The sequence below is a fragment of the Arachis ipaensis genome, chromosome B6 (assembly GCF_059453495.1).
Source record: "Arachis ipaensis isolate K30076 ecotype BB chromosome B6, ASM5945349v1, whole genome shotgun sequence".
NCBI classification, from domain to species: Eukaryota; Viridiplantae; Streptophyta; class Magnoliopsida; order Fabales; family Fabaceae; genus Arachis; species Arachis ipaensis.
The window spans coordinates 5,257,609-5,269,426 of NC_142441.1; the positions used below are offsets into that span (position 1 = coordinate 5,257,609).

Consider the following 11,818-nt stretch of genomic DNA (forward strand, 5'->3'; position numbering starts at 1 on the left):
AATTAATTTAATTAATTCATAAATATCAAATTGAATTTCAATCATTTAATTATGAATTGACATATATAGCTTCTTCTTGCAAAATATTTTTTTATTTTATTTTGTTTTATTGATTAAACTAAATTAATCAATCGTAAATAATCTATTATTATATTAATTATTTGATTTTAGATAGAATTAATAACATGTCATGTGTAACAATTTTTTTTTCCAATTCATTTAGCTTAACATAGTGAACCTAATTATATTAATATGCTAACGTTAATCTAAGTCATTAATAAATTTTGTTTTCCATAAAAATAATAATGTTTCACGTTAACTTTAAAATTTCACGATTACTATATTAAACTTAATTTATCATTGTGATTTGATTTTTCAATTATGCTATACGATTAATATTCAAATGAATAAACGTGAATTTTTTTTTTCTTATAAATTACATTAAATACATGTTTTTTATTTGCTTATATATAATTTATGGTCTTATTTATTATTTAACACTTCTCGTATCTTTCATTTTTTTTAGATGATTCTTTTGTTTTCTTTTTTTACTCTTTAGAATGCTCAAATAATATTGTGTTTTATTTTTTCATCTATTTTTCTATATTTTATAATTTTTTTTTATTTTCTAACATTATTCTTTAAGACTAAATGATTTTATTTTATTCTTTTCAATTATTTTTTGATATTTTGCTCCAACAAAAAAAAATCAAGATCCTTTAAAATAAAAAAGGATTCTATTTGTATAAAGTTATTTGAAGTATTTAATTCAATTTTTTATATTAATTTTAATTTTTTATTCATTGTACTAAACTATATTTAATACTTTTATTTTGTAGACTTTATAGTTCCTTTCTATTAAAAGATAATAATAATATTTTTTCATTTATATTTTGCATTTTAAATTTTATTTTATATTTTTGTTTTTCTTCATACAATTTATAAAATATTTATTTTTATCCTACTATATATAAAAATTTCATTTCTTTTTGTCTAAAATAAATTTTGAAGATGCTATTATGATTAAAATTTATTTATTTTTATTCTTCATTCTTCATAATATTAACTATATTTATATAGGTTAAAAATACTTGGTGATATAAAGAAAAAGTTTATGTGATATAATATAAATTTTCTAACAATAAAAATAGATATATATCTTTTAGGGTTTTGAATATTGTAGTATTTCAATTTATTCATACTAGAGAGGCAAATTTTACATTAGAGACAAATAAGAAGTGAACTAGGATATTATTGGAGAGGTAAATCCATGTTGAGATGAGAAAGGATATAGGGAATGGTGTCTCTTGGTAGCAATATATTTGTGATTGAAATTGAGATTGAGATTGAGTTTGAGTTTGAGGGAGGATCTTGTGAGTAAAATGGTGTGAAATAGTGATGAAGCTCTCTCCCTATGCTTAAGAACCAAGAAAAACATCAATCTGTATGATATTAACAAGCAAACTAAGGCTCCTATGTCCCACCATTTTGAATAATCTGTTCTTATTCCAAACATTTCTTCAAGTATCACTTCACCCTTTATCTTTCTGTCTCCTGGCATCATTCCTTCAAATTCAAGTCCAATCAGGTCATTCTTGTATTGCCCCTGCTCATCAGTTTCACAAACATATGTAGTTATGTATTAGCATCCTCTCAAACATTCTTATATAAGTGTTCCTCAACTTGAATATCCTTGACTCTTGATTATGTTAAAATATTGTTTCTGTTATATATATAATCATTCGTGTATCAGAACTTTTATGACTTAAAAGTCTAGAATTCGACAGATTAAAGGTAGAATGTCAATATAAGACAAAACGGATTCATGCTTCAAGTTCAGAAAAAGACTCCTGCCTGATGAGGCATACTAGTACCTGTATTGACCAAGCGATATAACTGATGTAGGACATGGGATAGCGCCAGAAGAATTTCGGAATGTCAATCATTCTTCGAAATGCATTTGATGGCATCATCATCAGTATCTATATACATATAAGAGCATAGTTTGAGTAACATAATTAACTAGATCTTGAAAGAGATGAGAATTTGGTTGCTTACAGTTATAGCAGCTGATGTTCCAATAGCAAGGAGCTGGTTGGAAACAAGAGCAGCAACTAAAAGCATGCACCCTTCTGTGACAGAAATGCTGCAGAAGAGGTTTATGCAAAAGTAGCAGTAATGAGAGAATCCAGGGTGAAAATTCACCATGTGGTAAAGTGTTGTTCCTGAAGTAAGGGAAATGAAAACAACAAAAGGAAGTGACGAGATGAAACTCGAAAGAACATAAACTGCCTCTCCATAATGCCTTCCGAATCTTTCGCGCTCGAAGACCTGTTATTCGATCAGTTAACTCGCCGTTTGATGTAGGAAGATACAATACAAATGTCTATTTGATTTGTGTTTTGTACCTTTAAGTCCTCAAGGAAGAAGGGTAAGCCACCAATGCACAGAAAGATCATGAAGCCATAGATGAATCCATCAATCTTGCTTCTTGATAAGATTGCACTATTACTAGTTCCTACATTTAGATAAAGAAAACCAGCACACACTGATACTAACATGTAGAACAGAATCCTTAACCAATAGTAACCAATGTCTCTGGTCATGTTAAGGAATGATCTATGAGTCAATGTGCATAGCTGCTTCAGTGTTCTAGTATCATATGCCCTCTCTATTGGAGGTTCTTTCTGCAATCAGAAGAAATTTATTTAATTATTTCAAGAAAAAATAGAACCAATTTAGAAAGGACAAAGGAGTTATGGCTTACTCTTAGTTTGATTTCTCTGATCTTTTCCCTTGCATTTGCTAACTGCCTAGAATTCTTGAAACAGTTTATAAGTTTCCATTTAATCTCCTCTGTTGTCATATTCATTAGAGAATTCCATGATGATGGTGCTTCCTAAACACATAATGATAATACTAATAATGAATAGAAGAAAATATTGATACATAGATGAAATTCATGTGACTATTGACTAACATTATTGGCATTCTTGGACTGTATCAAAGTTAGAACACTATCGAATTCGGGGCTGATGCAACGAAGGAAGTGCTCAGGAGGGTTCTTTCTTGTTGGACAAGGAAACCCTGCATCTTCAAAGAACTGAATTGGAAGAACAGAATTTAGTGAAGTTTCTCAAATCAAATACTTGTTAAGTTGTAAGTAACTTACAAGAACTTTATTTAGTACCTTAACAGCTTTAGTCCTTTCTCCAAAATACACAGTTTCGCCTCCTGCGAGGATCACCATGTCATCAAAGAGGTTGAAAACTTCACTGCTAAGTTGGTGAATGGAGCAAATAACAATTCTGCCATCATGTGCAATGCTTCTGAGAGATGAAATGACAAAGAAAGCAGCAGCACTATCCAATCCACTGGTAGGTTCATCAAGCAAAAGTATATGAGGCTGAGTTAAGATTTCAATGCCAATGCTGAGTCTTCTCTTCTCTCCTTTACTTATTCCTCTTGAATGCCAATTCCCAAGCCTGCTCTCTGCACAATCTTGAAGACCCATTTCGTCGAGCGTCTTAGCTACAACCTTGTCAATCTCATCACTGGCCATGTTTGCAGCAAGTCTCAGATAAGCAGCATATGTGAGTGTTTCCCTCACAGTTAGTGTTCCTAAGAAATGGTCTTCTTGTGTTACATAAGACTGCAACAATTTACAATACAAATTCAATTTGGTTAAGTTTGAATCATAAGAAACTAATAATATGTATGTTCCTTGCATTGTAAGTAATGATATATAATAAACTAAACTAATAACACAATTGCACTGAAAGAACATTACTAAAACTGGGTTTCAAGATTCATAATTGTAAATAGAAACTTACAAGATCTCTAGAGGATGTGGTTCTCTTAGTGCCATTCAGTAGCACATTTCCAGTAATGCTGACATTGCTTGCAAGTCTTCCTGTTGTGTTTGAAAGTTAATTGGAAGCAAACAAACAATATTAATTTTCACTAAAATCATGAAAGAGATGTGGACTCAGGGAGCTTGTCAAACCGTATTTTACATCTATAAACTAAGAAAGTATAATATTGTCAAAATATAAGAGAAAATTTGTGTACACTTTGTGAAAAAAAGATAAAAAAATGGACTAAGGAGGGAATGGTTTTATACTTTTATGAATATGGAGTTTGTATTTTAATATTGCTAATAGATCTCAAGAGATCAAAGATGTGTGACATATTCAAATTTTAGGTTTTATAGAGTTTAATTTTTAAGAATTTTAATTTTTATGAAAACTGACGTAAACAGGACAGTTATCCAATAAAATTCATGAATTAATATGGCAATAAATTTAAAAATTAATTGCTTTTGTTGATATAACAATTTACAATTAAAATGGGTCAAGTCTTCGGTCCAGACTGTTTACCTGTTTAAATAAAATTTTTTCTCTAAAATTATACTCGTTTAAATTTTAAAATAAACGGAATGAGTTCAATCAATCTGAAAAAAATTGCAGGTTAAACAAATTAGCCCGTAGTATTTATAATTTTTTGTATTTTTTAAAAAATATTACTTTTTTCAATACTTTCCTTTTTTAGATTTGAAAACTTGATCCACCAACTAAAAATTAATTTGTTTACTATTTTTGTTATAAAATTGATCTTTTTCTGTCATAAAATATTTTTGAGTCTAAAAATGAAATCTTTATCCAAAAATAAATGAATGGGCTGAGATTTTGGAAAATTTTTCTTTTAATTTTGGCCAGTAGTATAAATGAATGGGTTAACCTATTTGACAATATTTGAATAATCTTTTACTTATTGTATTAAAAAAACGAAAAAAAAAAACCTTTTTAAGAAAATTAAATTCTTAATAATATTTTAGTCGTTAGTCTTTAAAATTATTTATATACTCTTGTAAAATTTAAAATATTTAGATCAAGTTGCTTAATTTTGATTTTTCTAATACGTATATCAATTATATTAGTAATTTTTCTTCAATTATTATTAAAAATGATCCGATTTAACAAAGTCGTAGATATCAAAATTGTCTTTTTTTTTTAAAGTGAGACCATAGGTGATAAAATACACATAGAATACAGGTTATGATCCATTTTTTGGCTTATGGACAGTTAGACACAAATAATGAAGTAACAATCGGTAAACCCATGAAATGAGTAGATCCATTTTTATAGAAAGAAAAACAAATCAAAGAAATAAGAAAAAACAAAACAAAGGGCAGCCATTTTATAATATGACATGATGAAGTGTTTTGGTGTCCCAATTATGCTTAGAAAATTATCAGACAAAGTAAATTATACATTAATTATTGGATACTTTCACACGTCAATAATCATCATAATGTATCTAGATTTTTTATAGGAAATTGGTAGCAAGGTAAATGATGGTAAGATGCCAAACCACATGAAGAAATAACAAATTAAATAATGATTAAGAAATCATGTTATGTAAATTAAAGCATGAATTAATTAACACATTAATGATGCAATTAATTAATTAAAGTGAGCATACCAGCAAGAGCATCAAGGAAGGTGGATTTGCCAGCACCAGAAGGACCAATTAGAGCCATGATTCTGTTTGGTTCAGCATATCCACTTATTCCATTCAACACTTTCTTCCTTCTTTCACTATTATTACTGCTCTTGCCGCTGTTAATAACCACTGTCAATTCTTCCCAAACCAAGCACACTTCCCTCCTAATAACAACATTATTATTTTCATTCTCCATCACTTCTGCATGCAACTCCATTGCTGGGGAATCCACCATAGAAATACACATATACGTGAAATAGTGTGTGTATGTAACAATCGAAGTGACATTTGTATAATCTATATAACTTAGCTATTGCATGCTTCATTATGGCACCGTATGGGCACGATTCTCATTGCTTGAAAAGTCAACCCGCCTTTTCAAAAATAAAAATAATAAAAATATTTAATAATAAAAAATATTAAATAAAATAAATTTTAATTTTTTTGGTCTTTTTAACATTATCAATAAAATAAAAATTTAGCTAATTAATATGTGCTTTTAGGATACGCACATGATAAATTTACTATTAATAGAAAAAATTTTTTATTTAATAGATATAAAATAAATACTTTAAAAACTTAAGTTTTTTATATTTTTAATAAAAAATTTAATTTATAATCTTAATCTATACCCTTAAAACATATGATAAATAAACCTATAAAATAAATACAGTTAGTTTGGTTTGTGATACACTAAAGTCAAGGTAGAAAATAGAAATCACATTTTGCCAACTTCAAATTTTTTTAGCATAATGAGAGATTATTTTCTATGAACAATCTTAATTACTCCGACCTTAAAAGTTTTAAAGAAAATAATCGAATATAATTAAAGTTATTGTTCAATTAAAGCATGTAAACCAGTAGTGATTTACTGATCTTATGAACCTATATATGAAATTTAAATTGAATGATGATATAAAATACAAAAGGAAATAAAAAATCCATATTCAAAAACAACATTTGTACAATAACCCAGACAACAATGTATAATGTATCATTATATATTTAACATTTGATACTTTGATTTGATTGAATGCTAAGTTATACCACTATTCACTTTAAAAGAGTGGTAGAGACTAGTAATTTTTATAATTTATAACCATCAAATAATTATTAATAATATTTTTAATGATATAAGATTTTATTTAATAATATAAAATTATTTTTTTTACTAATTACATATTAATCAGAATTTAATAAAATTATTAATTTTTAAATTTTTTTATTCATTTTATTTGGTGATATAGCAATTAATGAATTAAATAATAAGTGAGAAGGAACCAGTCTCTATAAACCATACAATTTATGATGGTATGAATGAACTCCACGTGACCAAGTTCACACACAAAGCTATATGTGTCATCAGATTCTGAATTTTTCTGATTCATTCCAATCTATCACAGATCACAGATAGATATACATTGATATGATGCATTATTTTCAAGTGGCTGTGTTTTTCCAAGTCCGGCAAATATTAAAGTAATTGGAAAAAGGGTCTCTTTCATTTGATAAAGTGATATTTAAATATTTGTAGATATGGCAACCGCCACAACAGTAGTAGGAGTAGTACACTCGAGTTCCACTTTGGATATGTATGTAGGTATGGTTGCATTGTGTCACACAATCTCATAATATTCTTTTGCAGAGTTAGACCGTCAATGGAAATCATTACATACATTGCATTGCATTGCACCTCTCTCTTGTATGTTATGAGAGTTAAAGCCACCGGTTTTTTTAGTCACTTCATTCATTTCTCTAATGTGAAGAAATTATTATTTTAATATTTAATAAAACATTATTTATCCGCTAAAAATTACGCTTTTTATTTTTGTTATGGAGGCGGGATTGGGGTAGGACGGGGTTATGGAACGTGTGTGAGCATTACCAGATTGTGGTGTCAGCTAACAACAAATCGGATGGTCCGAAAAGCATTGAACAAATCGAACCATTCGCATTGTATTTCAATTCAAAAATATTTTATAATAATTAAATCGGACCATCCGATTTGATTTTCGTATAATTAAAAAAAAAAATAAAACATAGGCGGTCCGATTTGCTGCCTCAAAAATTTAAATTTTTTCTCCTTACAAATCGGACCGTAAATAATTCGGACTATCCGAATTGTATCTTACAAGAGCAGAAAAGAACTGCCCTACATTATGGTGTAATATCACCCTTCCCCATAACGTAGCATAACACGCTTAAAAATTCCATAACTAAATTAATCAGCCTAAAAATTACCTACTAAAATAGTCATCATATAATTAAAATTAATTGGTAGAATAGCTTACTCGTTTACTTATGTATTTGTGCATAAATTATATATTTAATTTATTTTTAAAATATATTTTATATTTTAATATATATTTTATATACTTAACTGAGTAGTTATTAGATTAGATAAATTATTATCCTATTACCACTTAATAATTAAACCATAAATATAAGGCTGTATATCCCAAAATATTAGAGTCTAAAATGAAGTAAAAAATTTGACACGCCAGAAAAAGGAAGACACACATTCTTACATTGAAATTAAATGGTGAGAGATTTTATTTTATAGAGAAACTAGATGAGTCCACAAACAACGAAGCTGTTATTCCACATGGTATAATAATTTTTTATTTTATCAAAGAAAGGTAGTAGATTTGGATGAAATTCAAGAGATGTAAATTAGGATAGTTATTTTCGGTTATTTGGTATATAAAGTGAGCTTTTAACTTGAAACTATGAATTTGGAATTAGATACATTATTTGGCAAAAGTGTATTGAAATTTGAACAGTGGCTTATATATATATATAAAAGGAGAGGGTGTTGTTTGGTGTTAGCAAAAGAAAGATGTTAATAGAGGGTGTTAAGTGGAGATAAATTCTTCTTTATTTTTTAATTGTTCTTTCTTTGTATGTTTTTGTAATTTTCTAGACCTTGCTTTGTTGTTGATACAGGATTCTTTGTGTTTGGCTTTGATTGATTATTTATCCTTAATGACAATGGCGAAGGAGATTTTTAATTAATTAAAAATCAGTCTCTTTATCTTCCTCCCCTTCTTGGGTCGAAGTTGTAACTCAATAATAAAAAAAATGTTGCCAACTAGTCTACTACTCCAAACGAAAATGTAATTAGGTATTTTCATTTACAATAATATTTCATATCTTCAAATAATTATTTTAAAAGATTAGTTTAATTATAATAGTTATTAAACGAATAAAATGTTGATAGACATAAAAGTACAAATCTTAATTATAATCTTGTTAATCAAACTGAAAGGAAATTCAACCTCCAACTATATATTGCAGAAAATCTTAGAATTATAGATTATCAAAACATATGGTACAAATGGGGAGAAAGGGAAGGTGGTGGATCTTTCATGATACAGGAACATCATCAAGAATGAAAGGTCCAAGTTTACCAGCTCTAAATAAAGTGAGAAACTTCTTGGATACCATCAACCTTGCTTCTGATGCCTTGTGAGGAATTTTCATTGCTTTCTGCAGTGCACCAAACTGCAGGTCAATGAGGCCCTCTAAGTCATTTTCATCTTCTACATTGCCGTCGAATTCTGTTAGCGTTGAATACAGTGCACGCTGAACTTCCATTACAAGGTCCTGTGATGGATGGCTCAAGAACAAAATTAGGTAAAAAAGATCCATGTATATATAGCATGGCAGTTAACATTCATATACAGTCCTTGCCATCATCTCCAAGCATCCAATGTCAAAAATGTATTCCAATAAAACCCTTAATCAGTGGCTTAAGACGTGCAATAAAATGCACTTCAATCTCTTTTGCACTTGCAGTAACAAAGGTTTTCTGCTAATTGTTAAAACTCTTGATTGTTTCTCAAATAGGTAGCAGCAACATATAGTTGCACTACAAAATCACTCAAAATATTAATCAATGAAAATCCCTCAGGATTTAAATCAAATCTCACAATGTAATAATTAGCATCATACAGGATTAGATATCATAGTCCAACAGTCAAATCATCAGAAGCAAAAGTATTCTCCATTAAATGAGGTTAGAAAACCTTGAGAAGTGTTATGGAATTTGGAATTTATTAACCAAGGTTGGAAATTGGAAACTGAGAGCATCATAGACTGTCATGCACAGAAGAAAAAAACCAGAGAAATGAAGTCATTTCTTACCTCAACATAAATCAAGTGAGATTTATTTGGTAGATTTCTTGTCTTTGGCTTTAGATTTTTCAGACTATAGTCAGGTTTTTCTTCAGCATCATATTCAATACCATCTATTCTCCTATTATTTAGGTGTTTCCAGTGAAGTGGAGTCCCCCGGGTATCCAAAACTGCCAGTAAGTATTGTGCGATACGCTCCTCACCCACCACTGAATCTTTCACAGAACCTATCAATGCAACAACCAAGGTTAGATGAGAAAAGCTAGACTAGCATATGTGCAACGGACACATGTAGTCAAGAAGTAGCTCATGCAGATAAGATCTTACGAAATTGCTGAGAAGTTCACAAATTGAAGGACGAAATGTTCATGGAACAGTTTTATTGGAAATTAAGAAAACAACTCTTTTTTTATTTTCTTTACTTTTTTTGGGGGAAAAAAAGGGTGTTAGGAATTATAACTTCAATTGCTTGATACATTACCTGCAAGAGCCAGCCTTAACCCTGTCTCTATGTCTGAGATACTTGGAACAAGCACCCCTGGGGTATCTAGGACATATATGCTGGGTTTTTGTGCTATCTGAAACATCAAGTAAGATGCACATTTCATTATGAGAACCATCAAGTCATCAACTTATCATAGAAAAACATGGCAGAGCAATTATAGAAACAAAATATTGGAAGCACTGACTTAATCATATTACAAGAATTAACACAAAACACAGGTACTTCTTTATTACCCTTCTAGCTTTGTAAACAATATTTCATTCAAACAATAACGACAAACTTTCAGCATCCGGGACAGACTGGAAATCTAGACTAAACTCAAGTTTGAAGTATATCCACACATAAAAGCAAACTACAAACCATTTCTGAAACAATTGAGATATACACAACTTCTAAGCTAAAAACCAATAAATTGAGTGACACTAATCACCACAGAAATCCCACATAACAATAAAACTCAGTATGCAAAGTTCATTAAATCAACTCAGAAAAAGTGGGGAAATTTAACTACAAGACCTTAAATCCAGCAATATCTTGGGTAACACCAGGTAGTGGACCTACAGCAGCTCGCTTCATCTTCTCCTGCACTATGGAACCAAATCTAACCATCACCAGATGCAAACCCAAACCAAAATGAACCTTTACTCAAAAAAAGAATTCAATTAGCACATTCTATTATTTCCATCACTATAAAATATGTTCCAATTTATCATCATTGATTACCAGGAAAGCGAGACTGCGCAATTTGATGAATGGAGTTAATCAACGCAGATTTTCCAACATTAGGAACACCAACCACCATAACCAGCAGAGTAGGTTCCCTCGAAATCACTTCCTTCAGCTTCAACTCCGCAAGCTCCAGAAGCTTCTTCACTGAACTCTTGCTATGCGCATTTATCGGAATACAATCCTGCTTGCACCTCGCAAAATAATCCACCCATTTCTACACAGAAATTAATCATAATTTTCCATTAATTCACGCATAACTCAATCTACGTTGAAAAGAAAAGAAGAATTGCGAGTTAGTTTTACTTTACGTGCATGATGTTAGGGTTGGCGAGGTCTTTCTTGTTGAGAGCGACGACGCGGCGTTTGCCGGAGAGGTGAGGCTGGAGGTCGGAGTTGGCGGAGGAGAGAGGGATGCGGGCGTCGCGGACTTCGATGACGAGGTCGGAGAGTTTGAGGCGGTGGCGTATGGCGCGTGTGGCGGCAGCCATGTGTCCAGGGAACCAGTTAATGGCTCCTCCGCCGGCGTTGAATCCCATGTCTCCTAACCCTAACCCTTTCTTCAGCAGACTTTTCAATCCCGCCATTGTTTCTCTGTGTGGCACCGTTTCGGGTGGTGGCGGTGGCGGTGGCGGTGTCTACTTCCACTTCTCTTATTTTTATTTTTTATTTTTTTTTCTGTATACTTCTTTTATTTTTATTATTATCATTTTTTTTTATAAGACTTTTTTTTTGGTGTAGAGTTTTCTTCCATAAGACTTGAAGGCTTTCTTTTTTAACCGAAGAACGAAAGCCCAATGGGCTAGCCTAACCAAGCCCAATGGGCTAGCTCTAACCAAAACCATTACGAGAACTCTTAGAGAAACAAAAATTAGATTATAATCAACTCACACTCGTATGCTTAAACAACGGTGTATCATTCTTTAGATTGAAAGATTTTGTAGG

The 11,818-nt window shown here is 30.5% G+C and overlaps 2 protein-coding genes across 2 annotated transcripts; both read right to left on the reverse strand.

The window, feature by feature from the left end:
- Positions 1-1,160: 1,160 nt before the first annotated feature.
- On the reverse strand, positions 1,161-5,758 carry LOC107646291 (ABC transporter G family member 15-like). The gene is made up of 9 exons (XM_016350482.3): positions 5,485-5,758; positions 3,834-3,913; positions 3,191-3,652; positions 2,981-3,103; positions 2,768-2,899; positions 2,409-2,687; positions 2,059-2,331; positions 1,875-1,982; positions 1,161-1,606 (listed from the first exon to the last, which is right to left on the reverse strand). Exons 1-9 carry the CDS (start codon positions 5,750-5,752, stop codon positions 1,244-1,246), a joined length of 2,088 nt encoding a protein of 695 aa, XP_016205968.2. The 5' UTR covers positions 5,753-5,758; the 3' UTR covers positions 1,161-1,243.
- Positions 5,759-8,722: 2,964 nt separating this feature from the next.
- Positions 8,723-11,590, reverse strand: LOC107645496 (P-loop containing nucleoside triphosphate hydrolases superfamily protein). The gene is made up of 6 exons (XM_016349533.3): positions 11,185-11,590; positions 10,871-11,090; positions 10,664-10,734; positions 10,124-10,220; positions 9,652-9,869; positions 8,723-9,111 (listed from the first exon to the last, which is right to left on the reverse strand). Exons 1-6 carry the CDS (start codon positions 11,458-11,460, stop codon positions 8,872-8,874), a joined length of 1,122 nt encoding a protein of 373 aa, XP_016205019.1. The 5' UTR covers positions 11,461-11,590; the 3' UTR covers positions 8,723-8,871.
- Between the last annotated feature and the right edge of the window lie 228 nt (positions 11,591-11,818).